The sequence below is a fragment of the Lissotriton helveticus genome, chromosome 11 (genome assembly GCF_964261635.1).
Source record: "Lissotriton helveticus chromosome 11, aLisHel1.1, whole genome shotgun sequence".
In the NCBI taxonomy this organism is placed as follows: Eukaryota; Metazoa; Chordata; class Amphibia; order Caudata; family Salamandridae; genus Lissotriton; species Lissotriton helveticus.
The window spans coordinates 488,601,881-488,629,208 of NC_136072.1; the positions used below are offsets into that span (position 1 = coordinate 488,601,881).

Here is a 27,328-nt window from a genome sequence, read left to right on the forward strand (position 1 = left end):
AGATCGTGCAGTCGGGTGACGTGAGCGAGCGGTGCCATGTAGATGTTGAGCAATGTTGGGCTGAGGGATGAACCTTGGGGTATGCCGCAGATAGGGGGGAGGCGGATGCTCTGGGTTCTGCCGGAGAGGAAGGAGGTGGTCCATTCCAGTGCTTTGTTTCGGATCCCTGCGTTGTGGAGGCGTGTGCGTAGGGTGCGGTGGCAGACCATGTCGAAGGCGGCTGACAGGTCGAGGAGGATGAGGGCTGCGGTTTTGCCATTGTCCAGCAGGACCCTGATGTCATCAGTGGCAGCGATGAGGGCAGTTTCGGTGCTGTGGGGTTGCTGCAGAACCCAGACTGGGTTGGGTCCAGGATGCTGTTCTTCTCCAGGTAGCGGGTCAGTTGCCTGTTGACGGTCTTCTCGATGACCTTTGCTGTAAACAGGAGCAGGGAGATGGGTCAGAAGTTCTTGAGGTCCTTTGGATCAGCCTTTTTGAGTGAGGTGTTGATCTCGGCGGGCTTCCAGCTCTCCGGGAAGGTCGCGGTCTCGAAGGAGATGTTGATGGTCTTGCGGAGATGGGGTGCGATGGTGGCACTGGCTTTGTTGAAGATGTGGTGTGGGCATGGGTCTGATGGAGAGCCGCAGTGGATGGTGTTTATGATTTTGATGGTGTTGTCGTCATTTATGTTTGTCCAGGTGAGCAGGGGATCGGTGTGGATGGTGGCCGTGAGGTTGGGGGCCTTGGTGGCTGGCGGGCCGTCAGGATGTTGAAGCTGTTGTGGATGTCTGCGATCTTGCGATGGAAGAAGGTGGCAAGGGAGTCACACAGGTCTTGCGAAGGTGGGATGTCGTTGGTGTTGGAGCTGGGGTTGGAGAGTTCCTTCACGATATTGAAGAGCTCTTTGCTGTTGTGCGCATTCTTGTCTAGGCAGCCTTTGAAGGAGGTCCTTCTGGCGGTTCTGATAAGGTGAATGTGTCTGCGGATGGCGTTTTTGTGGGCTGCATACCTGTCTGGTGTCTGTATGCGGTGCCATTTCTTCTCTAGTTTTTTGGCAGTTTTGCTTGGAGGCCTGGACGTCCGCGGTGAACCAGCTGGCTTTCTTGTTGGTGTGTCTTTTGGAGGGTTTCTTGATCAGGGCTAGAGTGTTGGCGCAGAGTCGATCCACTGTATGAGGTTGCGGGCAGCGGTGTCGAAGTCAGTGGGGTCGACGGGTGGGCTTTGGGTGAGGGTGATGTTTAGCTGGCCTCTGGTGACTTTGCTCCAGCAGCGGTGGGCGATCTGTTGAGTGCGGTGGTGTGTGGTGGGTTTCCAGAAAGTGAAGGGGATGCAGCGATGGTCGGTCCAGTGGAGTTCGGTGGTGTGGCTGAAGGAGACGTGGGAGCTTGCGGAGAAGATGGGGTCAAGCGTTTGGCTGGTAGAGTGGGTCGGTTTTGTGATGAGCTTTCTGAGTCCGAGGTTGGCGAGGTTGTCAATCAAGGTGGTGGAGATGGTGTCGTTGTTGTTCTCGAGGTGGAAGTTCAGGTCCCCGAGGAGGATGAAGTCTGTGGAGGCGAGGGCGTGCGTACTGACGAAGTCGGCTATGGAGTCGCTGAACGGTAGCTGGGGTCCTGGGGGTCTGTAGATGAGGTTTCCTTTGAGGGTGGTGTTGGGATCAGTGTGGATCTGGAAGTGTAGGTGTTCGGCGGTGTGAGGGTGTCGTCGGTACTGGACGTGACCCTGAGGGTGTTCTTGTGGATGATGTCGATTCCACTTCCTACTCCGTTAGTGCGGTCCCTGCGGGTGATTTTGTAGCCGTCCGGGATGGCTATGGCGATGTCGGGTGCCGAGGAGGGGTTCATCCAGGTCTCTGTCAGGAAGGCGACGTCTGGGGAGGTGGAGTTGAGTAGGTCCCAGAGTTTGACGGGTTGTTTGCGGGCGGAGAGGGTGTTGAGTAAAATGCATCTGAGGTGGTTGTGTCCTTTCTCAATGGATGGTTTGGCGGATCGGATGCTGGTGAAGCTGCAGCTCCGGCAGGAGAAGGGTCCTTGGGTGCGTTTCAGGGCGACCAGGAAGCAGGTGTGTGATTGTCCGTTGTTGAGTGAGTGGAGGGTGCTGGCATCGTAGCGGTGACTGGCGTCATGGCATTCGCGGGGGCCAGGGGGTCTGGCGCTGGGCGCGGTCCAGATACATTCGGGCTTGCCTTAGGCGCAGCCACACAGTGGCCGCCATATATGGGGAGGTGGGAGGGAGGAGCAGCTGTGAGGCGGGAGCGGGATGGCGAATGGGCGAGCAGGGAGTGGGGCCTCAGGGAACGCAGCGGCGGGAAACGAGCGGGCGGGATACAGAAGGATCATACGAGGGCTGAACCTGCTGTCTGAGACCTGAGAATAGCCTAGAAGACTGGACCTGCTCTCCTTCTTGTACCCAGGACAAAGAAGTGAACTCCAAGGGTCAAAAGGGTGACTTCCTTTTGAAGCTACAGGTAAATTACAAGCTGCAAGAGGCCTTTCCCTGCAACCAGATAGCTGACCAGTGGTAACTGGACCTAGACTTGACCCAGATGTGGCCTCTGTCTGCCACACAAGTGAGTCTGTCAGGGTCTCCACTGAGGTCCTGGAGGTTTTAAAAAAGTACTCCTTTAGTGGATTGGGACTTGAAGGACTAAAGTTAGAAGGTAAAATCTTTGACCAGATTAAATCTGGTTAGTGTATCTGACCTGCACTCCAACATGTTCATCGTCAAATTGCGTCTAGGTCCTGTTCCACCACGACCCTTAACCTAGACCTGCTAATTAATATGGTGCCACCATGTATCACACGATTTCAGCTCCTTTCACCCGGTCACCGGGTGAGGAGCCAAAATCACATGGTTTCAGAGAAAACAAGCTGAAACCATTGTAAACAGTGGATTACCATGTTCGAATGCAGTAAGTACCTGTTGTCCATTAAATGGTGTGAAAACAGCCCAGTACATTAGCGGCAGCCTGAATGACACTTTGTTTTTGTTTTTTTGGGGGAGTGGCGGGTGTGGTGAGGGTCACAGTGCCACTTGGATAGCTCTCGGCACCAGTCTTCACCCCCCTCCAAGGGCCCGCCCCTTCCTCATACAGTGAAGTTATTTTATAATTTGACAGGTAAGTTGACTATCAATGAAAATTTGTGCTTCTTGTTGCTATTTCGACTTAAACAGTTTTAAATTCATACCTCTGGTTACCCCTAATGGATTTTTTGCAATTTTTGAGTTATTTTGTTTATTAAATGTAACTCTATTTTCATAATTAATTTGGGGATTTTTATTGTTTTGTGTTTCCAATGTATTCCTTTTTTTAGTAATGCATAAATATTTTACACATTGCCTCTAAGTTGGGACTGTCTGGTCTGTGCCATACCTTCCAGGGGTAGAGCGCTAATTAATGTTGTCACTTTAAGGGTTCACACTATCAAGGTTTGTAATTATTACTGGAGTTGGCTACCTACTCCAATTTCTTACAATCGTGATTATTACTTGAGTTTGTTTTTCACTCCTCTCAACTAATAACCCCATCTCTTACAATGCCCAACTGTAATAAGTTATTACTGTAAAGTTGTAAAGTCATTATGCCTGCTCCCAGCAGCCAAGGTGAAAGGCAGTTCAATGAGCACCATTACAACTGCAGTTTTTAAAAAAGGAGCAAAAACTAAAATTACTTTTTAATTAATCTGATCTTTTTCCCAAATGAACAGTGATGAGCAGAAAGAATGTAGTTATGGGTACATGTTTATTTTGGCACACTAAAGGTCATTACAGGAAACAGAAAATCTCTGCATTTATGTACACATTGTGAGCACTATCAGCTTTTAATTTGACAGAATCTAATATCTTTTGCAACAACCCACTAAAAGGTGTTTTGATGAGCCAAAGTTTTTTAATCTTCATGTAAGCATATCAACTATATATTGTCGTACATTCGAAAGAGCAAGATAACAAGAATGCACGTGGTTTGAAGGAAGGGTGATAGTGTGACCATGTATTATAAAGATGTACATTTTAAGGCTATTGCAAGTCATCTCAGAGTTCTATGACCTTATAAAGAAACTACGCCTTCAGCCATATTCCACTATGTGGTAAAATAACTCCTCAGTGACTTGCAATTTCCTTATAATATGCAGCAGGAGGTACTTTATCCTATATTTATGTGTGTAGTATGATCACTGTGACCTGCTTTACTTTACTAACACAACGTCAGTCCATAATTCCAAATGCATCTGCCAGGCATATTACATTACACTGTGTTATCTTCAGAGGGTATTTAATATTCTCATGCTGCCCATGAACTGGCATTTGGCTATTAACAGATTCAATCCATAGATTGCACAAAAGCTTTTTACAATGACTGAAATAAATCGATAGCTTGTGATCTTGTCAAAAAGAAAGCAACCTACTGCATGTGTTGGTCGTGTTATCAAGTATGTGGTTCATCTGCACATTGGGGAGCATATTTACAACCCCCTATCGCCACCGGAGCGTCACTTTTTTTTACTCTCTTAGTCCATAATGCCATTTACCATAGTTACAATGTGGTGTAAAGCCACTTAGTGTGGCTTAATGACACCTTGTAATTATGCCCCTTTCCGCCATAGTCCTCTGCTGCAAAGGGGCGTGCAATGGGTGTTGCTGTGGGTGTTCCACCACAACCTCCATTGCTTTTTTATGCTGCCCCAGATTTAGAAGGCTGAGGTAGCACCAAAAACGAATGCCATGGAATAGCAGGTGATAGAATGGCGAAAGGAGGAGAAACTATTCACTTCTCCTTGTTCTTTGCTCTCTCCATGTGTGCTGGATTCTGCAGCACACATAGAAAGAGCAAATCGCCAACCATTGATTGCTTATGCGCAGAAAGGTATTCCGTCCTGCACATAAACAACCGTCCCTGAAACACAGGCACCCTTGCCACATGGCGGCAGGGTGCCTGTGCTGGCGTTAGGCAGGTTTTTTTGAGGCAGCACCAGGGCAAACACAGGGGTGCACCGTATTCTTGGGAATATGGCTGATACCTGCACTTTAAAAAGGAAGCGCAGCACTGCCAAATTTGGCGCATCGCCGGGCTCAGACATTGTTTTGAAAATATGTCTCTAAATTTTGTGTGCTCATTCATGGTGCCCGCACCAGCTCTGTACTACTGCACACCTCAATTCTAACTGTAACACCACCTGATATTGCAGCACTGGCACTTCAGCCAGCTGTCACTGCGCCTCACTCATAACCTTTATATTGCAATATTGAAATTTAACGCATAGCTCTGTCAAAGTACCTCATTCCTTCCTAAAACTTTCTACAAATACCCCTGCTACTCCAGCACTGAAACCCCCAAACAGAGGTCTGTTAGACCGGGCACCAAAGAAAAGACCTACAACAACACTGCTGTTCCAGTGAGGGATTTCACACATAGGACTTACATTTCACCTTGCTTCTGTCCTGCAGGCGCCCTACTATTCAAAAGTTGGGGGCATATTAGCAAGAACCTCGTTAAAATTATCGCCATTTTAGAGGCAGGAAACTGCTGCTAAACGGCGATAATGGGCTTGCTAATAGGCATTATAGAATTCCAATAGAAGCCCAGGTTAGATGTGCAGGACATCCAACCTAGGCTTCTATTGGAATTCTATACCACATATTAGCAAGCCCATTATCGCCGTTTTAGCGGCAGTTTCCTGCCGCTAAAACGGCGATAATTTTAACGAGGTTCTTGCAAATATGCCCCTTGGATCCCAATACAAACTCTTTTTAGGTACCTCAATGATGACTGCAGCACCTCTCCTATCTCAGAGCTGGGCACTATAACTATCTTCCAGTAGCACCTAAATCTAACCTGTTGCAACTCCTGGTAACTTAACTCTATAACTAACACATATATTTTAATGAATCTTACATTGGACTTGAACACTGTCTTCTTAGCTAGAAAAAGAACTCCTACTCTTATGATCCTATCAGGACACCCCAATCACGACATTTGCCATCTGTTTTCTGGCACTGGGACTCACACACAGCTCCCACGCGGAGTGGGCAAGCCACATGCCAGGCTCCAGACAGATGCTATTCTCTAGCACCGTCCAAGGTCCTCTTGGAACCCCGTGCCAGACGGAAGCCAAACATTCTGGCAGTCTATCTGTTAAGTCAGGGAAAGCAGATGATATCAGTAATAAAGGAGTGTACCTTGTCTTCACCCAACCTAACTTAACATTTTTTTAGAAAGTCTTCTTGTTTCAACTTGAGTTAACATTCAATACCATGTATTGATTTAACTATGTGTAATGATGTAATATCTCAAAGAATTATATGCAAATCACTAACATTTGATGTAAACAAGGAGATAAAAAATAAATATTCAAAATGTTTGGGCCATGGCTACATATATACAATGACATCATGTTATGCGGCACAGCATGTCAAGTCGCTATTCTGTGTTACATGTGCAGGAGACAGCACCATTGAGTCATATTACTTTAAGGCCAGATGTACATGTTTTTAACAGTTGCAAGCAGACAATCATGCTGTTTGAGACCGCTAAAAAGGGTTGTAGCATGTACAAACCCTATTTTGTGATTTGGTAACCTATTACCAACGCGCAAAATATGGTTTGCAAGTTGCTACTAGGAAAGGGCGTGCTAAGAGTGTCCCTTCCTAACAGCGAGTCACAGGGGGGTGCACAATTGTTTTGCAACCGCAAATGCGGTTGCAAAGCAATCGCAATTTACCACCTACCTCGAGTAGGTGGTAAGCCATTTGCAAACAGGAAGGGGTTGCCATGAAACTTGTGAATGTATGCGAAAATATTTTTTAAGAGAAGGCAGTGGACCCTTAAAAAATGAAAAAATTGTGCCGGGCCGTAAAACCTCAACCATGCCCGCTACTTTGTTGCAATACCATAGCAATTATGACCACCAGTTGTACTGCCCCGCACCATTGGGCCTGTTACTTTGAACAATTTGTCTTTTGTTGATTCCCTCCACGCATCAGCCCTGAAAAAGACGAAGTATGATATGCCTACCGACGAAACACGTGTTGGCTGAACTGTCTTATACTGGCAGTGTAAATTCTACTTTTGTTGGAATTTTCCCTTATTGGCTGTGTGAACTTTCAACTGATTTCAAGTGAAGATTTATGGATAACACCTCCTTTGGCTTGCAATGATGAATTGGATTAAAGTGGACCTTTCAGTATCAACTTTCAGATTGAATATTGGACTTTCTCAAATCTTGAGTGCTCGGATTTATTGTATAATATATTTTTGCCTCTTTTTTGAGGGTCATATTAGGGTTGTTTTGGTAGCCGCTCCTTTTTCTTTGAGCACCACTCAATGATATTGTGGCTCTGCTTTCCCCATACATAGTTCAGAGCGCCTGTTGCTTTTATGACCTGGTTACCAAAGTGTGTGTGAGTTTATTTAAAAACCAGTCACAGACATAGTGGTCTGCTGACCACAGAAAGCCACCATCCCTGTGAGTGTCTGCCATTCCCAAAGGGTCTCAAATTGTGACCTGACTCATGAATATTAGCGAAACAGGTCCCTTGCAGCCCATTTGGGAATCACAAACAGTGTCGGAGACACTGTTGTGCATCAGGTTTTGTGATTCGCAAATTTCGAGTCTCAAAAAATCGCAATTTGCGAGTTGCAAACCCTGAGGGTCGTACATCTGGCCCTACATGCCTATTATGAGAGATTGTTGAAGTCATTTAAGCGGTGTAGTGGGTCAGAGACGATTGATACTATGACCTGGTTACCAAAAGTGTGTGTAAGTTCTCCCTCTCTCAGCCCCACCATGAGCGCTCCTGACGCCGCCCCGGCGGCCCAGGCCACCATCTTCTCCTCGGGGGAGGACTGCAAGGGCAGCTAGAGGGAGGCGGACGCTGGCTACGACCAGACGGACGAGCACCTGCGCATCCTGGGCAAGCCCGTGATGGAGAGGTGGGAGACCCCCTACATGCACAGCCTGGCGGGGCCCGCGGCCAGCAGAGGCGGCCGCGTGCTGGAGATCGGCTTTGGCATGGCCATTGCTGCCACCAAAGTGGAGGAGTTTCCAATCGAGGAGCACTGGTTCATCGAGTGCAACAATGGGGTCTTCGGGCGGCTCGAGGAGTGGGCCAAGAAACAGCCTCACAAGATCGTCCCCTTGAGGGGCTTGTGGGAGGACGTTGTTCCTACGCTGCCCGATGGACACTTTGATGGCATCCTGTACGACACGTACCCGCTGTCCGCAGAGACTTGGCACACTCACCAGTTCAACTTCATCAAGAAACGAAATACACCGACATTGAGAAGATGTTTCAGGAGACGCAGGTCCCACAGCTGCTGGAAGCAGGCTTCAAGGCGGAGGATATCAGCACTAAATTGATGGATCTTGTACCTCCCAAGGAGTGCGAGTACTATGCCTTTCCCAAAATGATCACCCCCACAATCCACAAGCGTTAAGATCTACCCCCACAGGCGTGGCAGGTCCAGACGATGCCTCTCCCTGCTCCTGGAAACACTCCTACAACGCTACCCTCTACCTCTGATATGATTTTTGTGACCGCTCAATTGGACAATAAACTTTCCTGGACGGACAAAGACTGCTCTGGCGAGTTGTAGATAGAGAAACTAATTTTCATGCCAAGCCCTTTATGCACCAGATGCGCACTCTCCTGCTACCAGAAGAACAAACAGAATAAAGATTAAAATAAAAAATAAAAAAATAAAAATAAAAAAAAAGATACTAAAGACATGAGACATTTTGTGTAGAGGTGGGTGGTGAACTCCGCACCGCCAGCGGGGTTTTGATAACTTTGCACTCCGCTGGAAACACAGAGTTCAGCAAAAATCTTTGATTCTGCCACGAGGTGGAGCATGACCGCTCTGCCCACCCCACTAGAGAGATATGAGCACTGCCTAAAGCTGAAAACATTCAAGGATAATTGTGCTCTGCTGTACTGGAACCTATACTGATTATGACCACACGGTGGCAGGCACGTTAAACATAAACCCTTCTTCCTGCGCACACATCTGAGGCGATCGAGCTACACAGTTGCTTTACTTTGCCACAGTAAATAATTGAAATAGACCACACTCCCAACCCCATCTACGCATCCCAGAAAAGTAGGCTCCTGTGTCGTACCTAAAGAACGGGCGACTGTGGAAAAAGAACAACCTGCCTTCACTCTCACTACAAACAACATAGATGTTACTTTAGATATGGGCACAAAACCATTGTCAAACAGGTTGCCCCAAAACTTCACAAATTAATAAAAATTTAAACAACAACCTTACAGGTTGTGACCCGATCCAGTAGCGCTGCTATCCCGCCCCACTGACACTAAAGACATCAGCTCTGTCTTACATCAGCCTAAAACATTGATCCCTGATGTCGATTAAAGGGCATCATTATTCATTAGTCGAGCAAGGGTGAGATTTTTATGACAGTCTTTACCACCCGTTTTCCAGCAGTGTGGCAGTTTAGGACATTTGTGCAGCTCTGCCTGTCTACCGGCAGCGTGACAGTCCTAACAGATTCAGTTGGTTTCTGTGTTCATCTCGGCCTTAAACCATAACTTTTTCAGTTCCCGGTGGGTGCTGCTTTCATCATGAGTGTCTATGATCTGTTTAGGGGCTTCTTCGGAGTCACGGGAAGAAGGTAAGAGGCTACACCCTCCCTCCATGCAACACTACAAATGGTGAGTGGCATGCATAGGTCCAGTAGTCCTGCTTTTAATGCTCACACCTGACCTTCCCACTGCTGGCCACACCAGAGCCACATGTAAGGGGTTTCACCCCCCAAACAAACCAAGGGGCAGATTTACAAGCCCCTTGCGCCTTGGAGAAGTGTGGCTCAATGGTTAGAGCAGGCAGACCTCGATGCAGAGCTCTGGCCAGGGACCAGGGTTCGATTCCCGCCTCGGCGGGTCTCGGTCTCATTAATTCCCCTGACCGGATATTCTCGCCTCAGTGCCTATTCTGATCATGGGTCCCGCGCTGCAACTCTGGGCAATAGCTTGCTTAGTCTGCACAACGGCCCCCACAACGCGAGGGATGCCTGGTCTGCACCATGGGGGTGCCCAGGAGTGGACACTTCACAGGGAAAGCCAGGAAGGGTTCCCTTGCGGTATTCGTACAAGCGCCGGGAAACCCACTGCGGGTAGCTGTGCGCTATACAAGTACAAAAACATTTACATTTACATTTTGCGACGCTTTTCCCATGTTAAAAATGACGTAGAAGTGGCGCAAGGGCCTTGTAAATAAGCCCCCAAGAGAGGGAGTAACCATTTACCTGGGAGCTTCAAGGCTGTAACTAGGGCGGAGTAGAACTCTGCGGAATTCCACAGAGCTTTTATGCAACTCCACGGAATTCTACATAGTGCAAGTCCGTGAGCTCCACCAACCCCTAATTTTGTGTATAGGTTTGTTCATGGGTTGAAACCAGATATTAGTTCGATGATTCAACAGCATTTGATTTGTTACAGGAAGCCCATTGATGAGCTATTGTTATATACCAAAATACTGCATTGATGAATTGGAAATGAAACTTAAGAAATTGAACGAAAAGTTGATGATAGCACAGATGAAAGTGTTATGACCCGTGGTTCACTTCCACCTTAGTTCCAATTTCCACTGCACCTTTTTTGGGTTCTTTTTTCTACCTTGTCCATTTACCTTACTTTCGGGTCTCTTTTCATGTTTCCTTCCTTCCTGGCGACTGACGCCTGTTTTGATCCTAGTTCCGCTTGCAGGGATGTTTGGGCCGCAGCCGCTGTGATGTTCCCCGTACGTGGGTAGTGAGTATTTAGGAGCCACCTATCTCCCCATTGTTGCTTAGTTCCATTTCTGGTTCCTGCCCCAGAAGGACTCTCACCATCAGCATTTCCGCTGATACTACGTTGTTTCTCGCCAGCACCTCCTTGGATTTCATGTTCTTCGATTTGCTGGCAGCTCTTCTATTGCCTTCATGTGCTGGTGTTGGAGGTATTTTATTCTTCCTTGGACTCGGACTCACCCTAAAATAGCGGTGAACACCTGATTTATTGGATTATTTTGTTTTGTGTTTTGCTCTTATTTTTGTTCAGTGCACAGAATTCATTTTGGATAATCTACACCAAGGACTAATCTGCATTCCTGATTTTTTTTACTACATAGCGGGTTTTTTGTCTTTGTGGTTTTTTCCACTCCCCCTTCTATTTCACTTTTAGTCCTTCACGTTTTGCCTATTGGAAATACACTAATTCCTATTACTCCTGAGGTGAAGATATTGTAGAATTCTCCTCTGGATTTCATATGGCCCCACGCTATACATGTTAAGGGGTGAGCTGAGTGTATAATGATGTCAATAACTGTTCCTATGATTTAAGTGGAGAGATTTCCTTGACTAAATCTATTCTGTTACGAATCTTTATTATTCTTTCTCTCTTTTAAGATGCTTGTGGTTGTTGCCTTTCTCCTAAGATACCCCAGAGAGTGATATCAAGATACGACTCATACCTTTTCCTTGTTTACCTGCCTTCCCCCGGTGCATTTTCCACTCATGTCTGTTTTAATCTTGGGCATGAATGGTTAAGGCACAGGGCGAGTGGTGGGACATTCCTCGTTCCTGGTTTTCAGGTGAGTGGGGGCGTAACAGAAAGCTGCACAGTGAGGCCTGAGTCAACAGTTTGTTGGGAATGGTTGCTCCATGCAGGGAGTGTATCAGCGGGGAATGCAAGGTGGAAATGGGTTTCAACCTCAAAGTAGAGGTGGTGGTTGTCCAATTGATCCGAGTACGGGAATTGATATGGCAACTTTGAAAAAGTTGAATCCTTGCCACGTCTGCGGCAAGTTGGAGCATTGGAAGCAGGAATGTCATTTCAATGCTGGTAACATGCCAAATGGGAATCAGGTTCAGAATAGTGGATTTATGAAGTCTCAAATGAACATTCTTAACTATAGTCAGTGATTCTTGGTCCTCATCTATAGCCAAATGGGTTACACTGTTGATTGAAATTGATTGATGTAATCTTAACTCCCAACACCTTTCAGGCAGGAAAGCATAGATACATTGGAGGGCAAATGGAAAGATGGTTTGCGCACAGTATTGTAGCACAGGATGCAACCATACTTATATTTTTAATTGATCATAAGCTTGAAAAAGCACTATTTCTAGTAAGGTCAGATAAACTTCCAATTCAATCGGTTTTGGTCCCACAGAAGCATATCCCCTTTGATCATTGGCCCTTTAAGCAGTGAAGGAGTAAAGCATGTGGAAAGCATCTTTCTTATGTGTCCTGCCCTTGTACGGCAACATCATACATTCTTACTTGAAATAGTAAAAAACTCAAAAGTGCACTCTCTTTAATTGCTTTTATATATTTACATATAAATGAACGCATTTATAATAGCATTTTTATTTTTCTTAAAGTTTTTTAAAGATGCTTTAACAAATTTATTTACCATCTAGTACTGTAATAGTGTACCTCGTTAGGCACTCCCATCCTCATTTCTATAATTAAGGTTGTGCTTTTAGCCATAATTAGTTTATCTCATAATAATGTACTTTGACGGATATCATTTCTCCTTATTTTTGAGCATTTTTCATTGTATTTTTGGCCTCAGTTGTTGGTCTATATCAATACATTTGGATTTAATTGAATAACATTCAGTACCCAGTAAGCACTTCAAGATGACCCATTCTAAGGTACATGGAATAAAAAAAATCAGGCCATTGTATTTTACTTTATTCAGAAAATACAGTTGTTTTTTCCAGAAATGCTAAGGCTTGTGGACTAGTGTGTGTCTTTCAAGAAACATAATGGAGTCTACTACTATATAAGTCTGGGCAGTGAACTCTGCTCCGCTCGCGGAGTTTGCATTTTTCCGCACTCCACATTACCCGAGGCTCGTAGAGTTCTGAAAAACTGTGCTCCGCGGAGCAGAGTTTTTTAAAAATCCACCTTCAGGTGATATTTTTCCTCAATGGCGATTGTTAACATCAAGTTGGCGAGCATGGAAAAGCAACCTCCTTGCAACATGTCTCAAAACGTGCAGTCAGATTTCTCATTGCGAGTGGTTGCAGCTCCGCGTAGCGCGGCAGATTTGTTTTTGCATGTAGAACTTTGTGAACTCCGCCAAGGCTTACTACTATATCGAAGAGACCCAGTAAAGTACGAACTGGGAAAATAAATGTGGCTGCTGACAACGACAATCTGTTGTTCAGCATGGCTGAAAGTCACTGAAAGCCCAGAATCACTGGATGTTGAGCCAACGCCGAGTCTCTTCTCCCCTCATGTTGAGTTAATTGTCCTGCTCCTCGTAACACAAAAAAGCGCTATGACTTGGCTTGCGCTGGTCACATCCAAGCACTTTTTTCAGTGACTTTCAGCCATGCTGAACAACAGATAAGCTGCTAGACAACATGGCTAAAAGACATTTCCTTGACAAGGCCAATAGGTCTTGGAATTGCCGAGATCTATTGGCTTTGCCAATGCTTGTTTGGAGTTGAACAAATGTGGAAGTGATAGTGAGAAACAGTTGAGGAGCTTTAAATTGAAGCAAGGATGAGGCATAATGGCCAGAGCTGTCAACAGTGGGAACTGGGGAGTCAGGTTTGAATCTCATGGTCAGCTGAACAGTTTGTGATTCTGGGCAAATCACTTACGCTCCCCCAGCCTACATAAATTAATGTGTCATTGTGTAATGTAACTGTGGAATACTTAGAGGGCTCCAATACAATTGGCTGGTGTTAGCACTATGGCAAAATGGAGGATGAAACAATTGGTCCAATACCATCAGATCGTACAAAACAAATAAATAAATCAAAGCAGCAGTGATGAGGAATGTAGTGGAAGGACGGGTCGAGTAGGGATGCAGGAGGGAATAGGGACATGGGCAAGCAATGACAGGAGTGAGGAAGCAACAATGAAGTGGTAGAAAAAATACCTTAACTGAAGTAGGTTCAGCAACAAAAATGAATGTATTGTGGAATGTAACTGGTAAGCACATAAAGTACTCCAATACCATTGGCTCGTGTTCGCGCTATGGCAGAAAGAGGACAGAGCAAGTGCTCCGATATCATTGGATCGTGCAAAAAATAAAAGAAACAAGTGCAGTTTGTGTTTTAACAACTTTTGAAGCAATGCATTTGTTTATGTACACATGCATGCATTTTAGTGGTATGTGTGTAAGTTTCAAGAGAGATGGTTTGAAAACACAAGTACTCCTATCTCCTACTCTCGCCATGCCTACAAAAATAAATGTGTCCTTGTGTAAAGTAACTAGTGCTAATGTAAAGCGCTCCAGTACCTTTGTGTGGTGTTCACACTATAAAAAACTGCACAAAACAAAGTTAATAGTGCTAATATAAAGTACTCCAATACCTTCTGGTGGTGTTGGTGCTATATAAAATGTACTTGTGCTTATGTAAAGCTCTCTAATACCTTTGGGTGGTGTTGGCGCTACATAGAACTGCACATAAAAAGAGAAAACCAGAGTTGGTGGAGGAGGATGTTAGAAATGGTGTTTCTGGTTGGCCAAGGGTATGCTGCTCCTAAGCCAACCAGAACACACCACTCTAGCAGTGGTGCCTCCTCTGCTAAGGCGGAGGAACGTCACCTCACTGCTTTTCAGCAGTGTAAATAAAGGAAAAATAAAATGATAATAACTCTGTGTTAATTTCATTTTGTTTTTTGCTGAGCCAGTTTGGCGGGGCAGGGCTGCTCTACTGACAGCGGAGCAGGGGTAGAAGTGGTGAGCACTCTGAATGTGCATGACAGTTTGGCCGGCAAAGGCGTCATGAGCACCGTACATGTTCTCCACCCAGGCTGCGTTAAAACCTGTGTGGAGAACATGCCCAGGCTCCCAGTCCCAGTCTGAGTGCCAAACCATGGTGCTCAGAATAATCACAATGCTACGTTGTAGCGTTGTGATTGGCTTAAGGGAACCTGGGTGCTTCCTGCCTGGAACCGCCACGGAGCCGAGATGAGGAGAGACGTCATGAGTCAGGTATGTTTAATTTTATGCAACTACCTGGCATTTGCGCAGAATACTGGCTTTTGTACAGAAGCTTCTTCTAGAGTTATCTCAAAATATGGGTCTGGCATTTGCAGCATCAAACAAGGTGAATTAGTGCATTGTTGTATGGAGTGTCCATGCAGAGCATGACCGATCTGTTTCAACATGTCTACTGGAACGGCCACGGAGAGGTGACGAGGATAGACGCCATGAGCCAGGTATGTTTATTTTTATGCAACTACCTGGGATTTGCGCAGAATACTGGCTTTTGTACATAAGCTTCTTCTAGAGTTATCTCAAAATATGGGTCTGGCATTCGCAGCATCAAACAAGGTGAGTTAGTGCATTGTTGTTTGGAGTGTCCATGCAGAGCATGACCGATCTGTTTCAACATGTCTACAACAAAGTGTCAGAACCTGGCTGCAGCAACACACTACCCGGTCTGGTGGTTGCCGTCTCCTGAAGTCAACCGACCCCAGAGGCGCTGCTGCTAACCCCTCGCCATTGTGGGGAGATGGGTATGCATCTTTATACGTTTCAACAATGCTATATGCCCCCTCTCTCGAAGTGTCCATGGGACGGGTTTATGGTAAACGTGTCAAAACAAAGTTTTCGGAACAATGTTCCTCCTTGGGAGAAACTTGGTAATAGAAAAAAAATTTCACTCTCTCCCTTCAGAAATACTTATAAATTATTTAAGTAAAGAGACAATTAAACCTTTCTTCATCCTGCTGCAAAATCTCCCCTTGACAGTGCGGAAATACTTGAAAGCCTGGTGTGTTCGTAGTAAGGAAATATCTCCATGTGTCGCGTAAGCAACCACTTTTCGCATGAAACATTGGAAGGCGTGCTGGGTGCTTTAAGTGTTCAGCCAGTCTGGCCTTGTAGATCTAGCCTGGTACTGCCTAAGTCCCCTTTTACTTTTAAACCCAAGACCACCCTTGGATGTGGACTCCCTCCCTCCTCCAAGGCAAGCATTTCAAACCACACTCTTTTGGATTAGGGGGAGTAACCCCCCCGGCTGTATTTATTACATAATCAAAACATTAACTTATTATTTACATTCTGTACAGTTACGCAGAAAGTCCAGATACATTGGTAGATACATGATGTTACTTGGCTAACCTTAACATGTTTCTAGTACAGAGCCATTCCTACTGTAATTTAAACATGTATCTACTTTACTTTCTGCGTGTCTCTGCTAGAGCCTAGGACAAGGTCATTGACTGGCAGCCCCAGATCCCGGTAAAACTACAAAGACTCCACTGGAGTAAGAGTGCATAGGGAGTCCAGCTTCTTGGACGGATATTTTCCCCCGGTCCCACCTACACCCTGAGCCTTAACTCCATAACGGGGCACTGCAATTTTTGCATCCTTGCGCACTGATCCGCATGCGCTTGCAAGGGTGGCCGACCAGCCGACTGGAAAACGTGACTCCTTGGTCGCCGCACCCTTTCAGCCTACTGACCGTCTGTAACTGCCCCTGGAGTTCCATGGTGCTGGCCGCTAAGGACCGAAAATTATGCTTCCCAATCATGGCCTGACCAGGGAAACACAAACAAAAAATGCGACAATAACCTGCAACAAAATTCAATATACCGACAATTTTATTACATATTACTAAAGCATTAACACTCTATTTTAAATTAAACATTACCAACACACTACTTTAAATTAAACATTACCTGTAACTAAAACCAACATATACTGACACTTTTATTACAACATACCACAAACATCAAATACACCACTTTACATTCACCATATCCCCTGAGATACCGGCAAGGAAATTTAAGAAAACAAGGCAAAACACATATGACTGCAACACTCACGTGAACTGCCTGCCTTAGGGAATGGTGGGTGGGGAAAAGCAAATGACCGGCCTCAGATGGCCCAGACCCGTATGCTGGGGAGCGAGAGAACAAGAGACTGTCCTCGCTCCCCCAGCCCCATTTTAATGGGGGGACAGGGCAGACCGGTCAGGACCGGCCTGGCCCCTACGTTGACGAATCTGGCTGAACCGAAAGCACTAAAGTGCTTCGGGTTCGTGCCCCCACCGGGCACAGCCATTGGGCGCTTCAGGGGACTGGCGCGACCACCATAATGGCGGCACGCGCAAGTCCACGCTAAGCCTTGCCCAAAAGGACTGTTTTAGTCTGTGCACCTAGTGATAAGTCGTACCACGGCCAGTCTTTTTAAAGTTTGCTTTAAGACACACTTTTCTCCCCCAGACTACGTCTACATGCACAACTCCACCTATGGCTACTGCAGCTTTGGCAGCGCTGCATTTTTTTTACAAACTTGCTTTTCTTTCTGTGAAGGTCTGAGTTCAGGGAACACGAAAAACCTCTGTTTCTGTGACTAAGAAGAGCTCTTTTGTGTCTGTCATTCACTGAGGCCCACTGGTGCCGGTTATGCAGTGAATAGAGAGTAAGGACGTGGGGAAACCCAATATACCCTTGGAAGCTTGGGCAGTTCAAACAGTGTCAAGTCAGGGTGCCTATAAGGGATTTAATTTAGAAAAAGTATGATTTGTAATTAATTATAATGAAATTCACAAATTTACACATTCAATGAATGACCAGAGAGAAACAAACAAACACGGGAATATCTTTTTGTAAATACACAAATGTATTTTTATATATAAATCAAGTTAAGAAGGGTACAGTCAATCAGAAATTAATTCAGCAATAGATCATGAAGGAAGTATAGTGCAACTTATCCTACTATTCATGAATAAAAACATCTATTTCAATATAATCCAACAAGTGACATATCGGTTGATACAAACAAATTAAGTACATTGAATATTTAGGAAGTAGATGATCAAGTCGACGTTTCGGTCTTTCGTGGCGTCAGTCTATCAGACCATCTTCAGGACGGTGAATATTTAATATAGCAATGACCCTTTTTCTAGGGATCCAGTTTTCTGAAAATGGACGCTGCACAGTTGGTTCAATTTCCAGAGGAATCAGATTCACTCCGCAATTTCAATGTCAGAGCTATCACTGGTCCGGTAATTAAGATCGGTCCAGCACGATGGCAACAATTTCAAAGAGGGTCAGAATTACCTCAAGATTAAATGACTGGACTGTCAATGTATTCCAAAGTAACTCGTACACGGGCGTTAGTCCTGTGTCAGCAATGTGAAAAGAGGCCAGCTATACCGGTGATGCAGTGAAGTCACTCCATGTCTGTAACTCATTCACAGGCCCAGCAGAGTCTGTCCCACACGGAGGGAAGTCAATCTCTCTGTCACTATTTGAAACGCTGCAGTTTCTATTACTGAGTACTGCGAAGTAGCATCAACCACTGCTTGGAGCTTCATTAGCTGGTCTTGAGTGAAGTCTATCTGGTCTGTGGCTGAACAAGGTGCTACACCATCTGCTGTGAAAGATATAGCTCACAGATGAGCATGTAAAGCAAAGCAACAACCTGGCCCTCGCCCTTCCCTCCTTAAAGTAGTTTGTCAAAGAAAAGAGTGAAGCTCCTGGTAAATACAAAAGTGTCAAGGTGGGAGGAGAATGACTTTGATAAATCAAAATGTGTGCTTTTCTGTATGAAACGTGCACTGCAACATGTGTGTAAAGGTGCGTCTACAGTCTGCAGCTCGGTGGCTCTCCTCAGATGTGTTCCATTGTGGGTCAGTGACCGACCTGTTTGGCGTGCTCACGCATTTAATGCCTCCGGCGGGGTACTAAGACTCTTCTGAAATGCTTATGTTTTTTAAGCCAGGACTGTGCAGTGAGATTAACGTATACAAAGACATATCTTCCTTCCTTGCACTTAAACATTTTATTATGGAAATGCGAGGCACATTTTTAATGCATGTAATTGACTTTATTCTCTTGTATGCTTTTGCTCCTTCCGAAACATGACCACATAGCATTGTCCTTTGGTAAGCCCGGAGGTAAAAGCTCTGGTGGAGAGGCTGGTGATGTGGTAGGGCAGCTGTGCAAAGGGGCAACTGGTTTTTGACAAACACGTGTCCATGACCACTGCATATGCCCCTTAAATCCTGGGGCAGTTAATGACTGCACTGACCACAAGCGCCAGTTAATTACTGAGGACATTTATGCATGTGCTGTCCGGGCCATGTAATGAGGCCTCAAAAGATGCCTTGAAGAGTTACTGGGTGACTTTTAGAAGCAGCAGGTGACAGAGAGGGGCTTGTGCTGAAAGAGACTTAAGATTAGTCCATTAATGGTGACTAACCTCCCCATAAAATGCTGTGCACCTCAAATGTGAACACCTCCACCTACTCCTCAGACCAAGCCCAGCCTTACCACTCACAAACCTTACCAGCCGCTACTGTACTCTAGTCAGGGCAAGTACGTTACACACCAAAGATAACCTGTGCTTACCCTCTGGTAGCTGGGTGCAGCACAGTCAGACTTATCATCAGAGGCAATGTGTAAATTATATGCGCAACACACTCACACAGAGAACAATTAATACACCACAAAAAAGACACCACACAGGATTATATAAAAATATAGTATATTATGCATAACATAGACCAAAGGGACATGAATCATAAACACTGTGCATACTATGCAAATCCTGAGAGAGTAGTCATTATCTTGACAATGCAAGAATCAAAACAACATACATTATAATATCAGGGTATGAACTGCAGCAGTTTAAGTTAGGGAAAACACATAAATCACCAAATGTTACATAGCCACAATGGATACTTTCCACTATAGCCTATGGACGCAATGGATCCCTATAGTGCTAAGAACAAGGCACAACATTCCTCTCCTATTAGACACTTAACGGTAATGGAGGTCTAGGAAGAATATCATAAGGATTATAATATATGATAATAGGGCACAGGGGCACCTGCACACTTTCCAGAAACTTCTGTAATTTGGCAAGTTCCCAAAACAAACAACTCCCCTATGGGGATTGGGACTTCCCTTGAGGATCCGCACCGGTTCTGCTGAATCAAAGGACAAGTGCCCTCAGGTATGTCACCCAGCATACAAGGCGGAAGGGGAACAAACTCAGGAGACCAGCCAGAGACCTCACTTGGTCCCTCTACCTTAATATGCTCAAATGCAGCTTCCTGCAAGCATGCAGTGCAGCTGCTTAAACACAAAGAAAGGAGACGGAACCGCCCGTGCAGGAGCACTGTTTGGCCTCAAATCATCATAGTACTGCTCCAAGAGACGGGGGTCCGAGTACTGAACAAGGGTTCAGTGCGGCCCTCCCCTCCAAGGCCAGGGAACTGAAGGCTACTCTGCCACTTGCTAGTGCACGAAGCAGTGAAGGGGACAACGGAGGTCCAACGTACAGTACCTTTTTTCCAGTTTGATCCTGGTAGTGACGGCAACCTCTCCTGAACCAAGCAAGGTAATCCAACCCAGCCACGCAATGTGATCTTCTCCATCCAGGCGATGCCTTCCTCCTAGCTGCTCTGTGGAAGGCAAGCCTGGTTGCTACAACAATGCAAGTGTGGCTGTGGAGAGGGTTCTCCTCGTGCTGGTGGTGAGCTTTTACTCTGCATTTACGGCACTGGGCACACACGCTACTTTCAATGCCCTAGAAGCGCTGAGTATGCACTGACTTCCTTGGAACAAGGAGCACCTCAACACAAGTTGTTTGCTAATACACTGGGCAAGCCATAGGAGAACACTGAGCGTACAAAGAGCAGGCAAGGAGTTAGCAGGCCAGCACACTTGCTCCCTTGACCAGAGTGGCAGTTCCTCCAGCAGTCAAGCAGGCAAGCAGGTCATCACAAGGCAAGTAGTTCCAATTGAGGTTCCTCTTAAATGCACAACAGTCCTCTGGCAACGTGCTGTCTGGGGAGCCAGCAGCATCTGGTTACCAGTCCACGCAAGATATATGATTATGGGGTCAGAGCCCCTATACTTATACTCCAAAATGTCTTTCTCCAAGAGGTGACTTCAAAGGAAAACTTAAAAGTGCACAACACCCCCTATCAACCCCAGCCTTGGCTCAGACATCAGTAGGGGGTAAATCAGCTCTTTCCATGAGGGTGGGACACAGCTATACAAATGTAAAGTGTGACGCCCCTCTCTCTCCTAGCCCAGGAAGACCATCAGTATGCAGATGAATGCTGGTGTAACCCTGCCACACCCAACCCTTTCTGTACAATGGCTGTCTGGAAAGTATGCACACAGATTACCTATCACCCTGGCCTAGACATGGATTGGAGTCAGGCTGCAAAGCGCAAAGAGTCATAAGCACAGAGAAATTCCCCCTTACTAAAAGTGGCATTTCTAAAATGGTAATGTAAAACCATCCGCCTATACCATAAGCAGGATTAACACTACCATTCTAAGCACACCAAACATGGCAATGCTACTCCTTTCAGATCAGGAATTACTGCTTAAACATATATAAGAGAATTCCCAATGCGTGACTATGAGAGCTGTTTGTCGCTACCAGGATATGCCACACAATAAAGGCACATGTCCTACCTTTTACTTAAACAGCACCCTGCCAATAGGATGATCAAGGGCCTACCTTAGGGGTGATATGTGTGAGAAAAAGGGAGTTTAAGGCTTGGCAAGTATTTTTAAATGCCAAGTCAGAGTGACATGAAACTGCGCACTCACGCCCTGCAGTGGCAGGCCTGAGACAGGTTTGAAAGGTTAAGTCTGTGGGGGGCACAATCAGTGTTGCAGGCCCACTAGTAGCATTTAATTTACAGGCCCTGGATATACAGGATACCACTGTACAAGGGTCTTGCATGTAAATCAAATATGCCACAAAGGTGTATACCAATCATACCATGTTTAGGGGGAGACCACATGCACTTTAGCAGCGGTAATGTGCCCAGAGTCCTAAAACCAACAAAAAAGAATGTCCAAAAAATAGGAGGAAGAAGGCAAAACATTTGGGGATTACCCTGCAAAAAGGGCCAGTTCCCACAGAGTGAGTTCAGCAGAGCTGAGCAGCGAAGGGAGGGAGATGGACGGGCAAACAACAGCAAATGCGGGCTCCCTTGGGGAGATTAAGTGATTTGCCCGTAATCACAAAATGTGATGCGGAGGCCAAGGCTAGGGAGACAATGGGGCGTCGTCTTGGGATAGGATGTGATGTAAGGGCCAGAGCTGCTTACTATGGAGCTGGGAAACTGGATTTGAGTTTTGGCATCAGCCTAACATCCTTGATTCTGGGAAAATCACTTATGGCCTGATTACAATCTTGGCAGATGCGATACTCTATCTCAAATGTGACAGATATCCCATCTGCCATATTACAATACCATTATACCCTCTGGAACATGTAATACAGTGTACAGTATATCCATCATGTTTGTGATGGAGTATACCATCTGCCAAGTTCGTAATCAGTACTTTAATCTCGCCATTCCTAAAAAACTGAATTTCACCTTCTCTAATGTAACTGGTGCTAATGTAAAGCACTCCACTATCTTCTAGTGGTGTTGGTGCTATATAAAACTGCAGAAGAAAATGTGAAAAGCAGAGTCGGGAAGGAAGTGATCTGTGCAATGGAGTTCAGCGGGGCAAGCAGCCACAGCCGAGAGGTGGACAGGCAACCAACAACAAATGCGGGCTGCCACCAGAAGAATAAGTGATTTGGCCATAATCACAAAATGTGGAAATGAGGCAGAGGCTAGGGAGAGAACGTGTGGCGTCCTCTTGGGAGAGGATGTGGCGTAAGGGCCACAGCTGCCGACTATGGAGCAGAGAAACCAGGGTCGAGTTTAGATGTCGGCTTAACATTCTTGATTCTGGGCAAATCCCTTAATCTCCAACAGGCACATGCATTAATATTGCTTTTTGCGATTCATTAATTGCGAAAAATAAGGAATCGCAATTAAGGAATCGCAAAATGCAATGCATCAAGAAATCGCTAATAAAATTGCGATTTCTTAATATTCCTTAATTGCGACTCACAAATTGCAAGTCGCAATTAAGGAATACCTCCCCATTCATGAATGGGAAGACATTCTCAATTTGCGATTCGCAATTAGCGAATCGCAAATTGAGAATGCGATTTCAAGGGTGCAGGGGTGTCCAAAGGACACCCTGTTGCACCCCTGAAATCAATCTGTGCACATATGTTGTGCACACACATGCCCTAAGGGCATGTGTGTGCACAACATGAAACTTTGAAAAATGCACAAAAGTGCATTTTTCAAAGTTTTCGCAAATTACCAAGAGGTTCAACCTCATGGTAATTTGCTCCCCCTAGTTGTGAAATCGCAATTTTTTTAAAGTTTCATGCATTGCATTTAAGGAATCGCAAAATGCGATTCCTTAAATGCAATCGCAATTTGAGAATTCGCAAATATTTGCGAATTCTCAAATTGCGAGGGCCTTCACCCTTCATGCATTCCAAAAGCAGATTTTGCGATCGCAAACGGCCGATTTTTGCGGTTCGCACCGTTTGCGATCGCAAAATCCTTTGATGCATGTGCCTGCAAGTGCCTACAAAAATGAAAGTGTCCTCGTGTAAAGGAACTGGTGCTAATGTAGAGCGCTACAATACCTTTGGGTGGAGTTGGTGCTATATATATATATATATAAAACTGCACAAAAAAGTAAATAATGCCAATGTAAAGTGCTCCACTACCTTTGGGTGGTGTTGGCACTATATAAAACTGCACAAAAAACCCAGAAAGAATCAGTCTTAGACTGGTTTACAGTAGTGAACATGAGGAAATACATCTCATCGATAACCACGTTAAAACCATTAAAACCACATTAAAAGGACTACTTTTACAACGGACATGGAGGGACAGGCAGACCTTAATGATATCAAGATTCAGTCTGGCTCCTTTCAAGAGAATTCAAGTTAGGCAGCAATGATGCATGGAAACGCTTCAGCGATTAATGCGGAAAAAGTTCCACCCTATAAAATGTGGAACAAACTGTTCAATCATTTTGCACAGGAGAAATTTGGCTATGCAATTACAGCAGAAGGTACACGTATTTTAGGAGCTCTGACATGTGCTGTGATAATGCATGCCCAATTCACTTGAGGTCTGATTTTCCAGCTATAAACACCATTGCGGAATGACCACATATGATGTAAACACGCACACACACTTAGTACCCACACGAGTGGAAAATAAACGGAGACTGTGCCAGGTAATAGCAGCCTTGCACACATGCTCCAATCAGCACGTCAGCTGTACATTAACCGAACATTAAAAGGCAGAACACCACCACTCACCATAACAAAACATACTACGATGGGGGTCTAAATCAGTGATGGGGTCGGAAGAAATGGTGATTTGTGGATGAGGCAAGCACCAGGAGCTGTGAGGGAAGAAGCAGCAACGGAAGGGATGGGGTTGAGATAATGAAAAGCAGCAACAATGGGAGAAGCAGTGATGGGGTAGGAGGTGTTCTGTGGATGGGGCAAGCACTGGAAGGTGCGACGGAGCAAGAAGAGACAGGAGGGAGGAGGCGGGGGAACGAAAAGCTGCATTGATGGGAAGAGCAGTGACAGGGTAGGCGGTGATCTGTGGACGGGGCAAGCACCGGGAGGTGCAAGTGTGCAAGCAGAGACGGGAGGAGGGAGGTGGGGAAAACAGAAAGTAGCAATGAAGGGAAAAGCAGCGACGGGGAGGTGAGTGATCTGTGGATAGGGCATGAGGGTGGGTTGCAGGCTGGATATAGAGCTGGTAAAAGCATGACACTGTGTAGATTGCTGAAAAAGAAAGAAAAAAGTAAGTCCTAAAATGGACATAAAAATGGGAGCAGTGGATGTTCATAAGTACTTTGTCCATGCTCTGGGGGTAGGGCTAAACACAAGAAGATGCATGACCATACATCCCAGGGCCAAATGGTGATATTGAATATGAGACAGACAATAACGTGAGCAAATGGTAATCCTGTGGATGGGATAAAGCTCACAGATTAAACACAACATTTATTTTCGAGACAGTACATGCACTGTCTAGCCGAGACCTAAAATGGGAGGAAATAAAAGATAGTAAACTGTGTCAGGTGTCTGTAAATGTATAATGAAGTATTTAATGTGCAGAAAGTCAGGAAGATTGTTTAAATTGGGAGAGCAGTGACCATAAAATATGTTTGTTAATTCACTTACAATATGTGTCTCCTGCCCTATATGTTAAGCTATCCATACAAAACAAATACGTCTAACCTCAAGATGGTAATCCTTACACATCTTTCCAAACTACAATGCATTTCATGTTTTTTCTACACCATCTTAGAGTAAATAAGAAAAAAATCCCTTTAAAAAAAGAGTGGAATCAGGTTGTGTCAGTCTACACTTTTATAGGCATAAATATTGAAAAATCCTTTTAAATGCCTTGCTGTGGGTAAATTCTGCATACATTCTCAATAGATGCAGTCTCTCTGACAACGCTTCGTTTATTGAGTTGAGTTTTTCAATTCTAACTTTACTTTAATGATCAATGTGGAATTGAATGAATCTATGCTAAATATACACATCGTATGCACTAATTGTAAATTGTCTTTATATTTCATAGATATCATATGCGTAATTTAGACTTGGAACACGTCCACATTATCATACTGATGAACTCATTCTGAGAGTCGATTCAAAATTAATCAACTGTTTCACACTAATTCTGATTCAACCCCAGGGTTTGACTATTGCCATTCCTTTAAGATAATAATTGGAGAAAACTGAGCAGCCAAAGCATTACGTAAATAGAGTGTCATACAGTAGAACGGTTCAAATATTTTTTCACACCCATGTCATTTAGAAATACCCAACTGGAAAGCCAGAGTAGTGGGCACAAATATTAACTTCTTTATCATGCAACAATAGAACTTTCCTGGGCTGTTATTGCGCAAAATGTTATTCTCGACGTATAATGCGGTCTGAGGATGGGAGAATGTGAATGTGCCTGTGAATGTTACTTTATTGAGTGTTCTCTTATGACAATGATTTGTTCAGACCATAATGCAACTATTTTTACAGAAATATGTGCATATGTTTTAGCTAGCTGACTTATTAAGCTATGTATGTATTGCAGAATGTCTCTATGTATCTCTGTTTGCTGAGTGCTACTGAATACTTTTCCAAAATGAAATGGAAATTGTAGTCCTATTCACAAGTATTAACAAGGTTATTGGCCTCATTTTCAGATTCTACTGAATGCTTCCCCTGCCCAGCTGAGCAGATGCCCAGTGATAGACGGGACAGTTGCATTCCCAAACCCATCGAATACCTCTCATACCAGGAACCTCTTGGAATAGTCCTGACCACTGTCTCTCTTCTCTGCAGCCTCCTTTCACTCTGTATTGTTGTGGTGTTCATCAAACACAATCAAACTCCTATTGTAAAGGCCAACAACCTGCTCCTCAGCTACATGCTCCTCCTAGCCCTTGTCCTGTGCTTTGCCTGCCCGCTAATGTTTATTGGGCAGCCACGTTCTCTGAATTGCCTGCTTCGCCAGGTGACATTTGGTATTGCTTTCGCACTCTGTGTGTCTTGTATTTTGGCAAAAACCGTCACAGTGATAATGGCTTTCCGGGCCACCAAGCCTGACAGTCCGCTTCAGAAGTGGTTTGGGTTTAAAGTGCCGTACTGCATCACAGCTACTTGTTCCTTGATTCAGCTCCTCATATGCATCTGCTGGTTAATCCTTTCACCTCCATCCCAACAGCTGAATTTCCAGTACTCCATTAAGCGGATCCTAAATGAATGCAATGACGGTTCCACTTGGGCATTTTGGCTGATGCTGGGGTACATGTCCTTCCTTGCTTCTGTCACACTGGTGGTGGCCTTTCTGGCTAGGAAGCTTCCGGACTCTTTCAATGAGGCCAAGATGATCACCTTCAGCATGCTGGTGTTTGTTAGTGTCTGGGTCTCCTTTGTCCCTGCCTACCTGAGCACAAGGGGTGCACTCATGGTGTCAGTGGAGATCTTTGCCATCCTGGCGTCGAGTTTTGGGTTGCTGAGTTGTATATTCTTCCCCAAGTGCTACATCATCCTGCTGAGACCTGATGTGAACACAAAAGAGCATATAATGGGACGAAGAAAAGTGAATAAAGAAAAAAAGCGTGGAATCAATGGATAAATAACTCATGTAGGGATCTCCTCTTCCACTTTAAAGGATGGGACATTGTCTGCCATATTTATATAGGACCTGCCCTATGTCTTCATGCTCACTATGACGCTACAAACGCTCACAAGACAACATTGTAAATCTCATTCAGAACATGTACAGCCTTCTTGGTCACAATGACATTTGAAAAGGCAAAGTCAGTGGAGAAAAATATTTATGCAAACATATGTATTTGTGTGTCACAATGATGTATATTTTGATATGAGAAAGTTGAGGTCCACTAGAAAAATGAAACTGATTCAAATTTATAATGTCTTTGGCATGTCTGCAAAACCTACGTGTAATTTTCCATATTGGCCATCCTTCGA

At 45.0% G+C, this 27,328-nt stretch overlaps 1 protein-coding gene and 1 pseudogene across 1 annotated transcript in view; both read left to right on the top strand.

Annotated features, from left to right (window-relative positions):
• LOC144790825 (vomeronasal type-2 receptor 26-like) overlaps window positions 1–26,972 on the top strand; it is a 115,492-nt gene extending 88,520 nt beyond the window's left edge. Inside the window, exon 3 of the mRNA XM_078665499.1 lies at window positions 26,038–26,972. Coding sequence (XP_078521625.1) covers window positions 26,038–26,972 — 935 coding nt within the window. The remainder of the gene's footprint in view (window positions 1–26,037) is intronic.
• LOC144792910 (guanidinoacetate N-methyltransferase pseudogene) lies at window positions 7,761–8,469 on the top strand (annotated as a pseudogene).
• Window positions 26,973–27,328: the final 356 nt, after the last annotated feature.